Source organism: Haliotis cracherodii, unplaced genomic scaffold, assembly GCF_022045235.1.
Source record: "Haliotis cracherodii isolate W230 unplaced genomic scaffold, xgHalCrac1.p SCAF_5, whole genome shotgun sequence".
Classification (NCBI taxonomy): domain Eukaryota; kingdom Metazoa; phylum Mollusca; class Gastropoda; order Lepetellida; family Haliotidae; genus Haliotis; species Haliotis cracherodii.
The window spans coordinates 65,667,795-65,681,472 of NW_027266308.1; the positions used below are offsets into that span (position 1 = coordinate 65,667,795).

A 13,678-nucleotide genomic window follows, 5' to 3' on the forward strand; every position below is an offset into this window, starting at 1 on the left:
AGTTATGCAGGAAATGCACGTGTAGTGTGTCTTGCGTCTCTGGTGTTGTGTGGAAAATAGTGGAGTCTATTGAGAAGTAGATTGTCCGTCAAGGAGCAGAGTAGACGATGTAGAGTACAGTTGTACAGTTCAACAATTGTACAGTTGTACAGTTGCACAGTTCTCTCGACGTCTCCATTCTAATGATCAGCAGATGTAAAACAGATATCCCGTCGGCGCGTGTTGCTATTAAACACTGTTTCATCAAGCCGTATTGTTATTAAACAGATGATCTCTTCACGGGTGAGCAATAAAGATACATATTGTGGTTCCTACATTTTATTTTAATGTTACTTTTATGTTTAGAATATTTGAATGTGAACTGACAATAGAAAGAAAGTATAACTATAATTTAACAACTGTCATTTTCTGTCAATTATGTTCATTTCAGAGACTAGACGTTAGTCTAAGCTGACGTCAGAACGCGGATCTAGTGACGTAGCCAGAGAATCCGACATTACCCCATCCGCCAGAGATCAGAGATCAGATTGCATAGGCACTGAGGGGGGATTTGACGACAATTTCTGATGACGTCTTTAGACGCCTAGCAAACTCTGCCTGACGTCGTGTTCACGTCTGTACGTTTGGACGTGAAGGACGTCAGTGACATTTAATTAGTGGAAGTTATGATCATGTATATACATACTTCATCCTAGATGTTATGTGAAATCACACATTTGACCCTGGTGCTGTATCAGAACAGTGATATAACAGCGAGTATATGTCGCCATATGAGTGTACCTTCCAAATACATGACTGTTGGGAAGCCTAGTGGTTAAAGTGTTCGCTCGTCATGCCGAAGACCCGGGTTCGATTCCCGACATGGGTACAATGTGTGAAGCCCATGTCTGGTGTCTCCCGCCGTGATATTGCTGGAATATTGCTAAAAGCGGCGTAAAACCATACTCACTCACTCACTCACTCACATTCCAAATACAACGTTTACATTAACGTTTGCCATATCTACAAAAATTCTTTAAAACCCACATATCTAAATACTTTCCTTTGTTCTTCAGATAATTCAGATAGACATGTTGCAATCGATACATGAGAGGGTAAAATTGGAACTCTGATAAGTCTTCATCAACTTGTTATCTCGTTGAAATCATTGCCATGGATCATGTTTAAGTAATGACCCGATTTAGTATTCGCCAGTCGATGTATAAAAAGCCTCAATATTTCTGCAGGATCGGATCCAGACATCTGACCTTACCAGACTTGATACAATCAGATACTGGGACCTTGAGCTGGCAACCAAATCACCTAAAACCTCGTTAATGATTCTTTCTTCTCTTTAATGATCACCATCGCGATCTGGTAAATGCAGTCAGTAAGGTGTGACCCAAATTGATGAAGGTACGGGATATAAGTGTGTCAGTGGGCTGTTATTGTTTATAATCACGTCCCAGCCCACCATATACCGCCGTGCAGCACACTGATGGCCAGTCACTTGAAAGGCCTCCCCTTGTCGTTCTTCAATCAAGCATGAGACAGCCTAATCGCTGGGAATTGATGGCGGGTTTTGTCTTCACCTTGCCAGACCGACACATTAAAGCCGTTAACTCAACGTTTGTGTTAATTTTCTGTAATTCCATAGGAAATGAGACTCATTGAGTAGGTTTGTAGTGAAGTTGTGTCGGTTGCTACACATAAAACGCAAATCAAAAGGTAATCATGAACTACAAGCGACGCCACCCAGTCAGGCATTTCCGGTGCTTGTGTTCGGGTAGGCTGATGCGCATGCGTGTATGTAAGGTTATCTCCGAGTGCGTGGACGTCCTATTGTGCTGTGACCGGTCCACTGTAGTACCTTCGCATTCCGATATCAAGTCAATTAGACAAGAGGTAGTGTTTTCTTGTTGCCTGCCGATAATAGAAGGAAATCAATGATCGTGTACTGTCCGACTTTATCAGTTCAGCCTCGGGTCAGTGGGTACGAGTTTATTACGGTCGGTGACGATGGGATGGTGTTGTATAAACACAGCACCATATGGACTTCCTGTCGTATCGCAGTTACTATGGCAAGTGCAAGAACTCTGCAATGAAGATAACATGTTAACGCGCACCATACACAAGCCAAGTGCAATCCTTCCCAGAGCATCCCCGAAACATAATTAATTTTCGAAATACAATGTTTAAATATGGACGCTTGAGCCAAATAGTGCATATACATTATGCAAATTTTTAACAGCTGAATTTTGCTCATTGCGCTTTAGATATATTTATTGAAACAGTGTATTCGACCAGTGGAAAAAACATCAATGCGTTGTATCCATACAAACAAAGTAAGCAAGATAGAAAGACAGTTTCCCACACCCTATCCTCATGAATGTATTTTAGTCATTTTTTTAAGTATTCGCAGAACAAATGAATCCAATCACAATCGGTACCATTTCGACAAGGTCATAACAAGAGGTTACAATAACAACGAACAACGATCAGTGATACTGCACAGCCTTGTATTCCATTATACATTTCTAGCGACAGACACAATGTCTCCCATCTTTCGAACATTCCTGTTCCGTGATCGCACTGGTGTTCTGGAATGATACAATGACATGACCTTCTTCACCTCTAGCTATCACCAAGCGCCAAGCCCTCTCTTCGGCCAAATCTATTACTAACGGAATGCGAGCTAACACGATGTATCATGTCGCATGACAGAGAGTACAACCTGGTATGTATTCAAAATGACGAATGGGAGAATTTCCCGAGAAAGAACCAAAGAGCGTTGGCTTTGATAGCTAAATGTCCAACTCAACTGCAGGGCAAAAGAAAGTACACACTAAATATGGATTTCAACAAACAATTACAAACGTCATCAAACCGTTACTAGGCTGAAACCAGTCGCCGAAACACTGCAAACATCAGGTCCAAAACTGTTATATCGGTTTATCATCCAAAACTGGCTCCCACAGGAGATATCGCTTGGGTTAGATCAAACGATATCTCCATTGTAGATATCGCTGCAGTGAAATTGCATCACAAAGCTTTGCAGTCCATTGAAGCTTTTAGCAATACTTTTTACACTTAAAACACTGCTTATTACTGTCTACAAACTGAAAAGGTTGGAAGAATGATGTTGGATGATAAATAAATTCTCTCCCTCGTGTATTTTGATATCAAATATATCTACACTCGAAGTTTTTCCACTTTCTCAACTCGTGTTGATATATTTCATATCGAAAGACACTCGGGTGAGATTCTCTATATCAAATACATCTCTATCGAATAACCATTTCATCTATGTTTCAGTTTTAGCCAAAATCAAACGTGTGTATACTTTCTTTTTCCAGGCAGGAAATAAATGATACCTACATAGAGTAATTATTTTTTAATTATGCCCGGCCCATACATATAATCATAATAATAATTGTGATCTGTGCTGCAATCACAAAACATTTTTTCCCGTGATGCATTTAAGAATGCCAATCCTTTAAAAACTACAAACTTTTAAAATTCCTTTGAATTTCGTTTGGGTCTCATTGGGTACATTTGAAACGGTAGCCTCCACGCGAGGCAAGTCGGAGCCTTACGATAAAAAGGCAAACTAATACATACAAACCCTCTCTTAACGATATCACATTCCAACACATGTCTTAAACATGTCCGACCGGTTTCTAATGTTCTATTGTTACCGTGGGCCGCCTACTCCCACCCACACAACCGCACCTGTATTTTGGGGGATGCTGAGGGGTAGATGGGTTCGCCGCGTTCTTGACACAGATGCTACCTGATATTTACTGTGATGTCAACAAAGACACACACTGTCTACAGAAGGTGCCGTCAGCATATCCGTTAACGCTTCACGAGTTGCCGATTAACGTAGGAACATGATCGTTTAAGGGACCATATAATCATTTCTGGACCTGCTTTTGAAATGCTATTGTGGTGAAAACCGCGGATTTTAAAAGAGAATCTAAGTAAAGATGTAGGTAATTCATACACCGGTGTGAACTTCTATAGTATCATTTATACATGAAAAACACATCGAATACATAATTTGGTAAAAACCTTTTTTAATTCGATCAGAAAACCATGAACTAAAGCATATATATTTAATGTGTTAGTAATTTCTAAATGTCGCTCTTGAAGCTACGTTTTGTATTGGAATTCTAACACAACTATTCTCAAAATATTGTTATAATAGTTAATTTGTGTCTGAAAGTTAATACTCCTTATTTGATAATCATACAATGTAATAATCAGTTTCGGCGGTGAGTAGCATAGCGGTGCACGCGTCCGCCCTTGACGCCAAAGTCGCAATGTAATAAGTCCATTTCTGGTGCGAACGCCGTGATATTGTATTAATATTGCTCACTGCGGCGTAAAACCCAATTCAGTCAGGTTCTGAACTTTCTGTAGAATCGGCGGCAAACGTGTACATGTCCACATTAACCTTGGTCGAGGCACGGCTTAAACTTCACAGACAAAGTCTTGTTGCAGGGTACAAGTAGTGAATGTAATGATAACTTTTCAATTCAAACTTTCCCACACTAACTCATCTAAAACTGCCTGTACTTTAGTAAAACAAGAGAAGACATAGACTAACAGAGTGTATGAATATTTTCGTACAAGACTATTGTCTCCCTTACACATTCATAATGCTGGGAGTGGAATATAGCTGGATTTGCCATTTTTTATGATTTGGACTAGTTTTGATTAAATTACCAAGTCATGGCACAGGACTAAGGAGAACATTCTAAAACATTTACAATAAATTCCTTGATCATACAAGCGACAGACCCTTTACATAATCATTAGGAATGGTAACTCTGCTAGGCAAGAAACATTACATTTTCTCTCTGGCGTTTCTTCGGTGGAAACGCGTGGTTTTGCACTCCTGACATACAATAATGTCTTGGGCAATATATCGCACGTAAATCAAAAGGTAATGGCCACTATGAAAAAGTTGACATCTCAGCAAAACTGGTGGTTACATAGAGGAGCCGGGCACAGCAGGATGTTCCAGGAGGTGTTTAAAGACTACATCTGCAGGTGTGATTAGAACAGATACCTTCACGCCACACTGTCTTTATTGCCATAATAGAGTACAGACGTTTACCTGACCTTGGCCCCGTTCCACAAAGCAATCTTAGGCTATGTCGATCGCATTTCCCATTCTAGTCTGTCAAAGAGACCATGAAACAAATTACTCCAATACAGCCCATGCAAGTCTATAATAGTGGGCAAGTCTAGATTACTGCAGTATCAGTCTGAAAATGAAGAGTCCCTGGGCTCCTTTTTATTGTATTTTATGAAGATAATTTAACAATTGTTCATATTCTGTAAAACCTGTTCATTTCGGAGACTGGTTGTTAGTCTACTCCCATTCTCTTACACTGACTTAGGACAGTCGTAGCGTTTTGTGGAACGGCTCTATAACAGACTATTCAGGAGGCAGGGCGACATGAAGCGTATTCTTTCCTGATCCTGCCATAGCCTGTCTTAATTTAGACGTTCATGCTCTGCCAATACTTTGAAATGAATAAACAGACACATTCCAAATGACATTCCAAGTTCAGAAATCCCCTCGTTTGACCATCATATGGTGTATGTACGTATCCCTCAAGGGGATCAGGCACTAGACATACTTAAATATGATCTCTTGCACAATGGCGGAAAAATAGTTTTTATCACTTGAGTTCAAAGTTTGGGTTCTGCTTATCTCTCCAGCAGCACATTTAGTCATTCCGTGAAGCAGACGACGGGGCCGAGTTTCCCGCCAGACACCTGGGGGAGCAGACGTCAGACTGTAATTACCACTTGCGACGTCTGCTACTGCTGCCGTGGGGTCATTAAGTGCACGCGCGGATACGTGGCGGTTTGTATGTGATATAGGTGTGTGTGTGTGTGTGTGTGTGTGTGTGTGTGTGTGTGTGTGTGTGTGTGTGTGTGTGTGTGTGTGTATGTGTTTGGAATTATACCATGAATGTGTTGGACACGTTTGTGTGCGTCCGAAATGATCAGACATGTGTGAGTAGTCATACGTATAAGCATTTTGCATATTTATTATTTTATTAGTCATGTGGTACTATTGTTTATCTCCAAACATCTAATCGATATTTCACTGGAGTGAAGAAGCATTTTATGCCGGAACTACTTTCATTCTAGATCAGTGACACTGTGGTATTCAGGGCGAGACGATGAAGGTCATCTCGTGACCTGATTTTTATGTCGTAATCTGATACATAGTGTGACGTCATATATTTGGATGTATGATCGTACATTTTAGTGTGGGTGAATTCTAAAGAACACAGGGCAGCGTATGATCATATGAAGTATGTGTCATATGCATTAATGTGTCGCTGTATGTATTTGTCTTAACAGAAGAGTGCGTTATCGTATGTTAGTGTGCTATCATATATATTGTCGTTTGTGTTACCATATGTGTTGGTGTGTTTAATCATAAGTGTGCATATATATAGTACTTCCAGACGAGTGTACAGTCAAATGTGTTTAAAATCTAAAGCAAACCACAACCTGAATACCTTCTTCCGTGTTTTGCTTTAAATTATATATTAGTGCGTTATATATTTTAGAGTGACAGACAGACAGGCAGACAGACAAGTATATTTTTGTCTCACTCGTTGAATACACTTATAATGCATCAAAAGAAGTATACACATAAAATTCTACAACCAGTCGCTAGACGACTAACAAGAGACACCATGTCATTACAAATATACAGTGATACACAGCGATATGATATATACATATATACATCAATGATATAAAGTGGAACGTCGATCTGCTAAAATGTTATGGCAGGTTTTGGCCACGCAAGAAATAAAATGAACGTTTGATAAAATCTATGTCAACTTTTCACTGTAAGAGTAATTTATACATTAGTAAATTTAAGACAAAAGCGATTCAGAAGATCAGCCCTCACGTCGTCGTATAAAGGGCAGATAAGTAAAACATGGATCTCGTCCACCTGGTTTGTACAGTTAAAGCAACATCTCTCTTCTGGTGGTATGTTTGTGTAACGTCCAGTCTCTATCTTTAAAGGCGCCACTCCACATCTGAATTTAACTGGAGAGCTCTTGTGAGCACGGTTGAGAGGGTATCCACGTATTTTTCTGTGCTATAGATTTTCTTAAACAACCCGTAGCTTCTTAGTTTGTTTCTTCCACGGTTTCCTTTCTCCAACAATAGTTTGTCCCTCCATTTGGTCTTATACTCCAACATAAGGCGTTCTTGCACCGTTGCAACAAATAACTTCGTTTCAATTTGAGTATTTATGCTTGTTAAATGTCCCAGGTCGATTCTCTCTAGACATGACGTCACTTTTCCATTCCAGCTCCTCCTGCAGTTGCCTCCCCACACAAATATCTTCTTTGTTATTCTTCTGTTTGGAGTGTTGACAAGTCTCGCCCAGTGTCTTGAGACTGTTGTACATGAGTGAGTGAGTTGGGTTTAACGCCGCTTTTGACATTATTCCAGTTAAATCGTAGACTAACATTTAGTCTCTGAAATCTTATATTACACAATATCCTTCTTGACTCTAAAAATATATAAAAAATCCCTATGCTGATTTCAGAATAGAGCTAGCTTGAGCTGGCTAGACTTGCTTTTATATGCATTTCTAGATTATTATTTTTTCATAAAATAAATATATTCCACGGTCATGGTGCAGGACTAGTTATATCACGGCGTGTCAGCTTAATGTTGGAGGAAAGCTCGAAGTGATTCAGGTCTCAGACGTCTACCAGTTCGGTGAAACCAACGAGCACGGGTATGGTGCAGACAATCTAGAAAGTTAACATAATCGGGGCGAACCGGGATTCGAACCCATAATCATAGGTTTCTGGCGTGCCCAAGGGACGCATTTCTGCGCAGCGAATCGCGGCGCCTTAAACGACTAGGCCACCCGTTCCCCAGTTGTCCACGATCTGATATATGGCGGGATCCAACCTACTGCCCCATTTATTGCAATGTTTGGTGCATATTTTCCAAGTCCTAGGAAAAGTGTGTGATAACAGGTGTCCTTGGTGAAAACATACATATGTATATGCGTAGAAGTACAATAACGTTTGTGATAATAATAAAGTATATATATATATATATATATATATATATATATATATATATATATATATATATATATATATATATATATATATATATATATATATTGTAAACACATTAAGGCACGTTATCTTAACGGTGTGTTTAACCATATATAATTAGGCATGTGACGTAATGTACATCTCCAACCATACAGACACAATGATTGAGAGTGGGTAATGATGTTTATAAGTTATAATCATATCAATTATTGCGTGGCCATAAACACAGTGGGGGCATGTGATCGTACAGTAGTCGATTTCGCGTACGTGTGTGTTGGTTATGTGTTATCTGCGGTTGCCATTGTGCACGTTCGCTTTCCTTGTATTTTGTTCAGATTGCTGTCGCACAGTGTGTGTTAGGCACTAAAACACCCTCTTCGTTCACGTTTTATACATAACAAATATGATTGCAAAAGCGATGCATGTGATGTTGTGCGTGCTGTAATAATGCGAGGTGTAGTGCGTGCTATAAGACGTGGTGTAGTGCGAGATGTTGAATGTGCTGTAATAGTGCGAGGTGTTGTGCGGGCTATAATAGTGCGATATGCAGTGCGTGCTATAGTAGTGCGAGGTGTAGTGCGGGCTATAATACGTAGTATTATGCACGTTATAACAGTGCGAGGTGTAGTGCGGGCTATAATACGTAGTATAGTGCACGTTATAATAGTGCGAGGCGTTGTGCGGGCTATAATAGTGCGATATGCAGTGCGTGCTATAATAGTGCGATGTGTAGTGCGTGCTATAATAGTGGGGAGTGTAGTGCGGGCTATAATACGTAGTATAGTGCATGTTATAATAGTGCAAGGTGTAGTGCGTTGAAAGTTGCTGCTGTTGCTGTAGTTCAAGGATGTGCACGCACCGTCACAAACTGTCCAACACATGGCGGTGTTCTGATCACAAACATATCAGCTGGTTATCTTATGTTCAACGACCGGGCACAAAATATTGACGTGTTTCCATGATAAACAAATCTTTTGTGTAGATGCGTTCCAGGTTGTGGAGCTCCGTCAATCAGGAAGACAGGACACAATGGAAACTGAAATAATTACGTCAGGTTCAAATCCACCGATCCTGTAATACGATAAACCTTGTACAGTAATCTCCACGCCTGATTTAACACCTTTCTCCACAGCGCAGTTCATTTCATTCAATTACAAACACATCGCAAGGGCCACGTAGAACCAACTTAACAAATCAAACATTAATTCACAACCTATTCCCATCTCTCAAATATAACTTTTTTTAGGTTCGCCGTGGTACACAAGTGCGAATGACATGAATATTTGAGCGCGTCGCCTCAACGCCTCCCGGCTCTCAATTCCACAGGGTCATTAGCCGGCGCGTGAGCGGCACGCGCTATCGGGTGGGCCTGAACGCGTCGATATTGAACCCGAGATCACCGCCGAGCTGAGGAATGAGAGCAACGACCTTGATGGCAACAACTGCACTACACCGCCAGACAGACGCATCGATTTATACCCGCTAGACCAGTATGTAAATTAATACCATATTTAGACGCCCTTGTGTTTATTTACGTTTTGGTCTCCCAACACGGCACAACAGTGGCCACGCCCATCACAACAGGAAGTAAGGAGAACATGCGCGGTGTTCCTTAAATCCTTCCAGTGGGAAAGAAAAAATGCCGATAGTATCACACTTACTGGAAAAAAAGAATCTCTGAAAATTATCTACATGCTTACAAATTCATTGATTTATATTTCTACAAAGTCTAAGAGACTTGGTTTGTGTTTTACGGCAGAAGCAAGGCTATTGTCTGTGTATATCGGCCTGAGACTAAAACGTGAACGGCATTAGTGGATATCTATTCCTCTTGCAACCCAGTTCGCCTAACTATACCGTTATACCATATTGACACGATTGCTCACACTGGCTACGTTCAAAGCTTGTAAATGATCACGGAGCCCAGTTTGTTCGTGTATACATACAGCGGTATCGTCACCGACAAGTTCTGTCGACAAAACCTGCTACCTGCCCACGTTCGGGGAATCCCCTCACCCAACACTTCGGCTCGAGAGTAGTACACAAATAGCGCTTGGGTATGCATATTTGTTAGGTATCACAACAGCGCGTTACTCAAAATGGAATCTTTGCAATCAGCTGGTCCGACTCGCCAGGTGCAAAGACGGACAGGGACGCGGAGACTGGACAAACGGGTGGTCAGCGCGGCAAGGGAGGCGATTCAGAGTGGCTCTCTCATCCCTCTCATAAAGGAGGAGTTGTGGTGTAAGATTCAGTCAAGGCGTCTGTCAGAGGGACAGGGGGAATTAACGCTGCTCTCGACACCTCCCGTCACATCGAAGGTAGGCAGACTCGCTCTCGTATAAAACAATGCGTTGTTAAAAAGCTGGTGGCTCGTTGTATCTATCGTCGGATGACTGAGATCATCAGGTCAGGGAACGATGTCATGTGAGGTCATTTTCATATAATTCTATTTTAGGCTCTTTCGTAGTTTTACAACGCTGTCTAATCATGTGTCGATCAAAACCCGTCAGCACTTTTTATTTAAACTGGGACAGAAGCATCTAGAACTCTCTTAAATTTCTTGACCTTAAATAAGAACGAGTAACTTAAAATACATTTTCCGAAATAATGCTACTTAAGAGTCTTGCTCCGCTGAGAACACAGGACTCGTGTAATTCGATCAAATATTTTTTTACTTTCCTTTTTTAATGTGTAGCCTTGTAAACCCTTTGTAGATATGTGCATCCTTGGGTCAGTAGTGGTCACGTGACCCGCATACGTCGGCGCGTGGAGAGTGATGAAATGGTGGCAATGCTGACTGAGGTTTAATATAGACCAAGCAGATGATTGGTAGACATGTGACCTTCAATATCAGGAAATATTTTGGCTCGTTATCTAAAGTAGTGATGAATATATTTGCAAATCTGAATATACCGAGTCTTCAAATATTAATTGAGTTGAGTTTAATTACACACAATGTCTATAGGTACGACTACTGGACTAAATCTCGTCAATTATGTTTCGTTCAGTTGGTTGTTTACTTCAGTCACATCCCTCTGACCGCCTCCGTGGTGTAGTGGATATAGATCGTCTGCCGAGAGAACGGAAGGTACGGGGTTCGAACCTTGGTCGCGTCAGTCCAATTGACATTAAAAGATTGTTACCCTGCCCGTAGATCGGAAGGTCGGGGTTCGATGCTCGGCTGCGAATGTTAAAAAGATGGTACTTGTTGTTACTCTGCCTGGGACTTGGCATAAAAGGGGGTAAAATAAGGGCTCGATGGCGGTATAATGTGTCTGAGTCGGGTACCATGTTAAACTGCGGAATGGTACGTCAGTGCGTTAGCACTGCACAACCAATATTAATCAGGGTGCCGTTGGACAATGCGATCTGAGCGCTAAGGTGATCGTAACTGCCATACTTTAACATAGACTTACGACAGTCGTAGGGCAAGGGTTGTTTTGTACAACGGCACCCAGGACTAGTACACCAGCCTCACACGCACGTACATGCACGTCTCTGTATGAGTGAATCAATCTTGAATGCGGCGTTAAACCCATTTTCACCGCACGTCATGTGACTTGTATTCATGTCACGGTGGGGTAAAAACAACAGTTTTCAGCTTGACCTTTCATCTATTTTAAGCTGACCCCCGATGACGTTGAAAAACGATGTGTGAGACGTCAGCAGAACAAGCGCGCGGCTAGGCGCTTCCGGGCGAAGGAGAGGGACAAGGGGCATCAATTACAGGAGGTAAATATATGATCAAGTTGTAACTGAATAAAACTAAACTAATTTAACAAATAAATAAATGTATATATTGATCTATCTTCGCAGAAAATATCGAGGTTGGAAGAAGACAAAGTAACTTTGGAGAGACTGCGTGAAAATCTACGTCACGAGAAGATGGGACTTATTGAAAAGCTGCAGGACCACCTCCTGCAGTGCACAACATTTGATGACGTATTTCACAATCATATTCTTCCTGTTAATTGGCAGCCATCACAGGACATAACATCCGATGACCAAACAGTATCGTGATACTACTAAAGAAATTTCACGTGCATGTTGATTACGTTACCATGACAATAGGACCAAGGATACGTCATTTCTCTGTTACGGTTATGGAACATTTCCGCTCCGAATCTTGCCGGGAGTGGAGTAGACATTTCTGTTACCTTCCCTCTAACGACGCTTTTCGGCTGAAACAATCGTAGTCTGTCACCACACATTCTATTGGAATACGCTCTCAGAGATATATATCCCTCCTCGTTTCGCAGCAAACTACTGTTTTTTTCGGTTCCTTGTAGAACTCAAGATATTGATCAGCTATGAGTGAGTTAGTTGGGTCAAAGACGTATATACAATATATACATATCTACATACGTCTTTGGTTGGGTTTAACGCCGCAGCATCCCAGTTATATCACAGCGTGAAAGCCCCAAGTGATGCAGGTCTTAGGCATTACTTAGAAGTTGATGACAAAGTAGTCACAATTTTTGGATAACAGTTTTTTTACTTACTGTAAAGGCGGCGTTTCGGTATAGATCCTTATACCATTGTCAAGCAAGGCTGATTTTTACGGGGTATCTGTTTGTTGTGATGCGGGAATTTTTTAATGCGAAATTGTTAACACATACGTGTATTGATGTATTGCAGTTGTACAACCGTATGTGAATTGACACTGTTTACTGCACCAGGCCACAGGTTGTCAATGTGAAGGTCGGAGAAAAAAGAGGCACCGCGTCGGATATCCGGGTGCCTCAGACCAAATGACGCGATGGTGTCAAACCGCTGTGTGGGACACATGTAGGTGATGGCAGTATGTCACATGTAGGTGATGGCAGTATTCAATATTGCCTCTCAGACTGAAAGGGGCTAATATAGCTTTCGAAAAAAAAACAGTTTCGCAATAAAAAAGATTCATATGGGACTGTGTAATTTTTCGGGATTAATCTGACGCATCTTGATAAAGAAATTGTTTGTTTAACGCCGCACTCAGCAATATTCCAGCTATATGACGGCGGTCTGTAAGTAATCGAGTCTGGACCAGACAATCCAGTGATTGACATCATGAGGATTGATCCAATTGGGAAACGATGACATGCATCAACCAAGTCAGCGAGCCTGACCACCCGATCCCTTTAGTCGCCTTTTATGACAAGCATAGCCGCCTTTTACGGCAAGCATGGGTTGCTGAAGACCTATTCTAACCCGGATCTTCACGGGTGGTATAATAAAGATGCGGTGTGTGGGGGTGGTATCAGCTTAAACGTGGCTCTGGTACCGGGTTCGTCTCCACAGTTAGGTACGGTTTGTAAATGTTTGTGTCTCGGTTGTGTTGTTGACAATAATGCTATGATAGGATGCAACATCTTTTAGTTAGATCACGGCGTGTCCGCTTTTCCAAAGAAAAGGGTCCCAGCTGGGAGAAGCAGGTGAAAGAGGTTTATATTTAGAAATAGTACCCACGGGTATTATGTTTAAAAACCAAGATGCATAACCCATGCTTATTTGGGATTCGAACTCGCGATTAGCTGAGATGGTATCTATGCCACGTAACCCTTTTCAGCTGAAACCTTAGT

At 41.4% G+C, this 13,678-nt stretch overlaps 1 protein-coding gene across 1 annotated transcript; it reads left to right on the forward strand.

Moving 5' to 3' along the window:
• Window positions 1-10,210: 10,210 nt before the first annotated feature.
• LOC139444077 (basic leucine zipper transcriptional factor ATF-like 3) lies at window positions 10,211-12,527 on the forward strand. Its single transcript, XM_071224986.1, has 3 exons — window positions 10,211-10,432; window positions 11,739-11,846; window positions 11,931-12,527. The coding sequence occupies exons 1-3, from the start codon at window positions 10,211-10,213 to the stop codon at window positions 12,132-12,134; spliced, it is 534 nt and encodes a 177-aa protein (XP_071081087.1). The 3' UTR covers window positions 12,135-12,527.
• Window positions 12,528-13,678: the final 1,151 nt, after the last annotated feature.

Coding starts and splice junctions, on each gene's coding strand:
- LOC139444077 (XM_071224986.1), top strand. CDS start 10,211: ATGGAATCTTTGCAATCAGCTGGTCCGACTCGCCAGGTGCAAAGACGG. Junction 10,433..11,738: donor CACCTCCCGTCACATCGAAG/GTAGGCAGACTC, acceptor ATCTATTTTAAG/CTGACCCCCGATGACGTTGA. Junction 11,847..11,930: donor AGGGGCATCAATTACAGGAG/GTAAATATATGA, acceptor CTATCTTCGCAG/AAAATATCGAGGTTGGAAGA.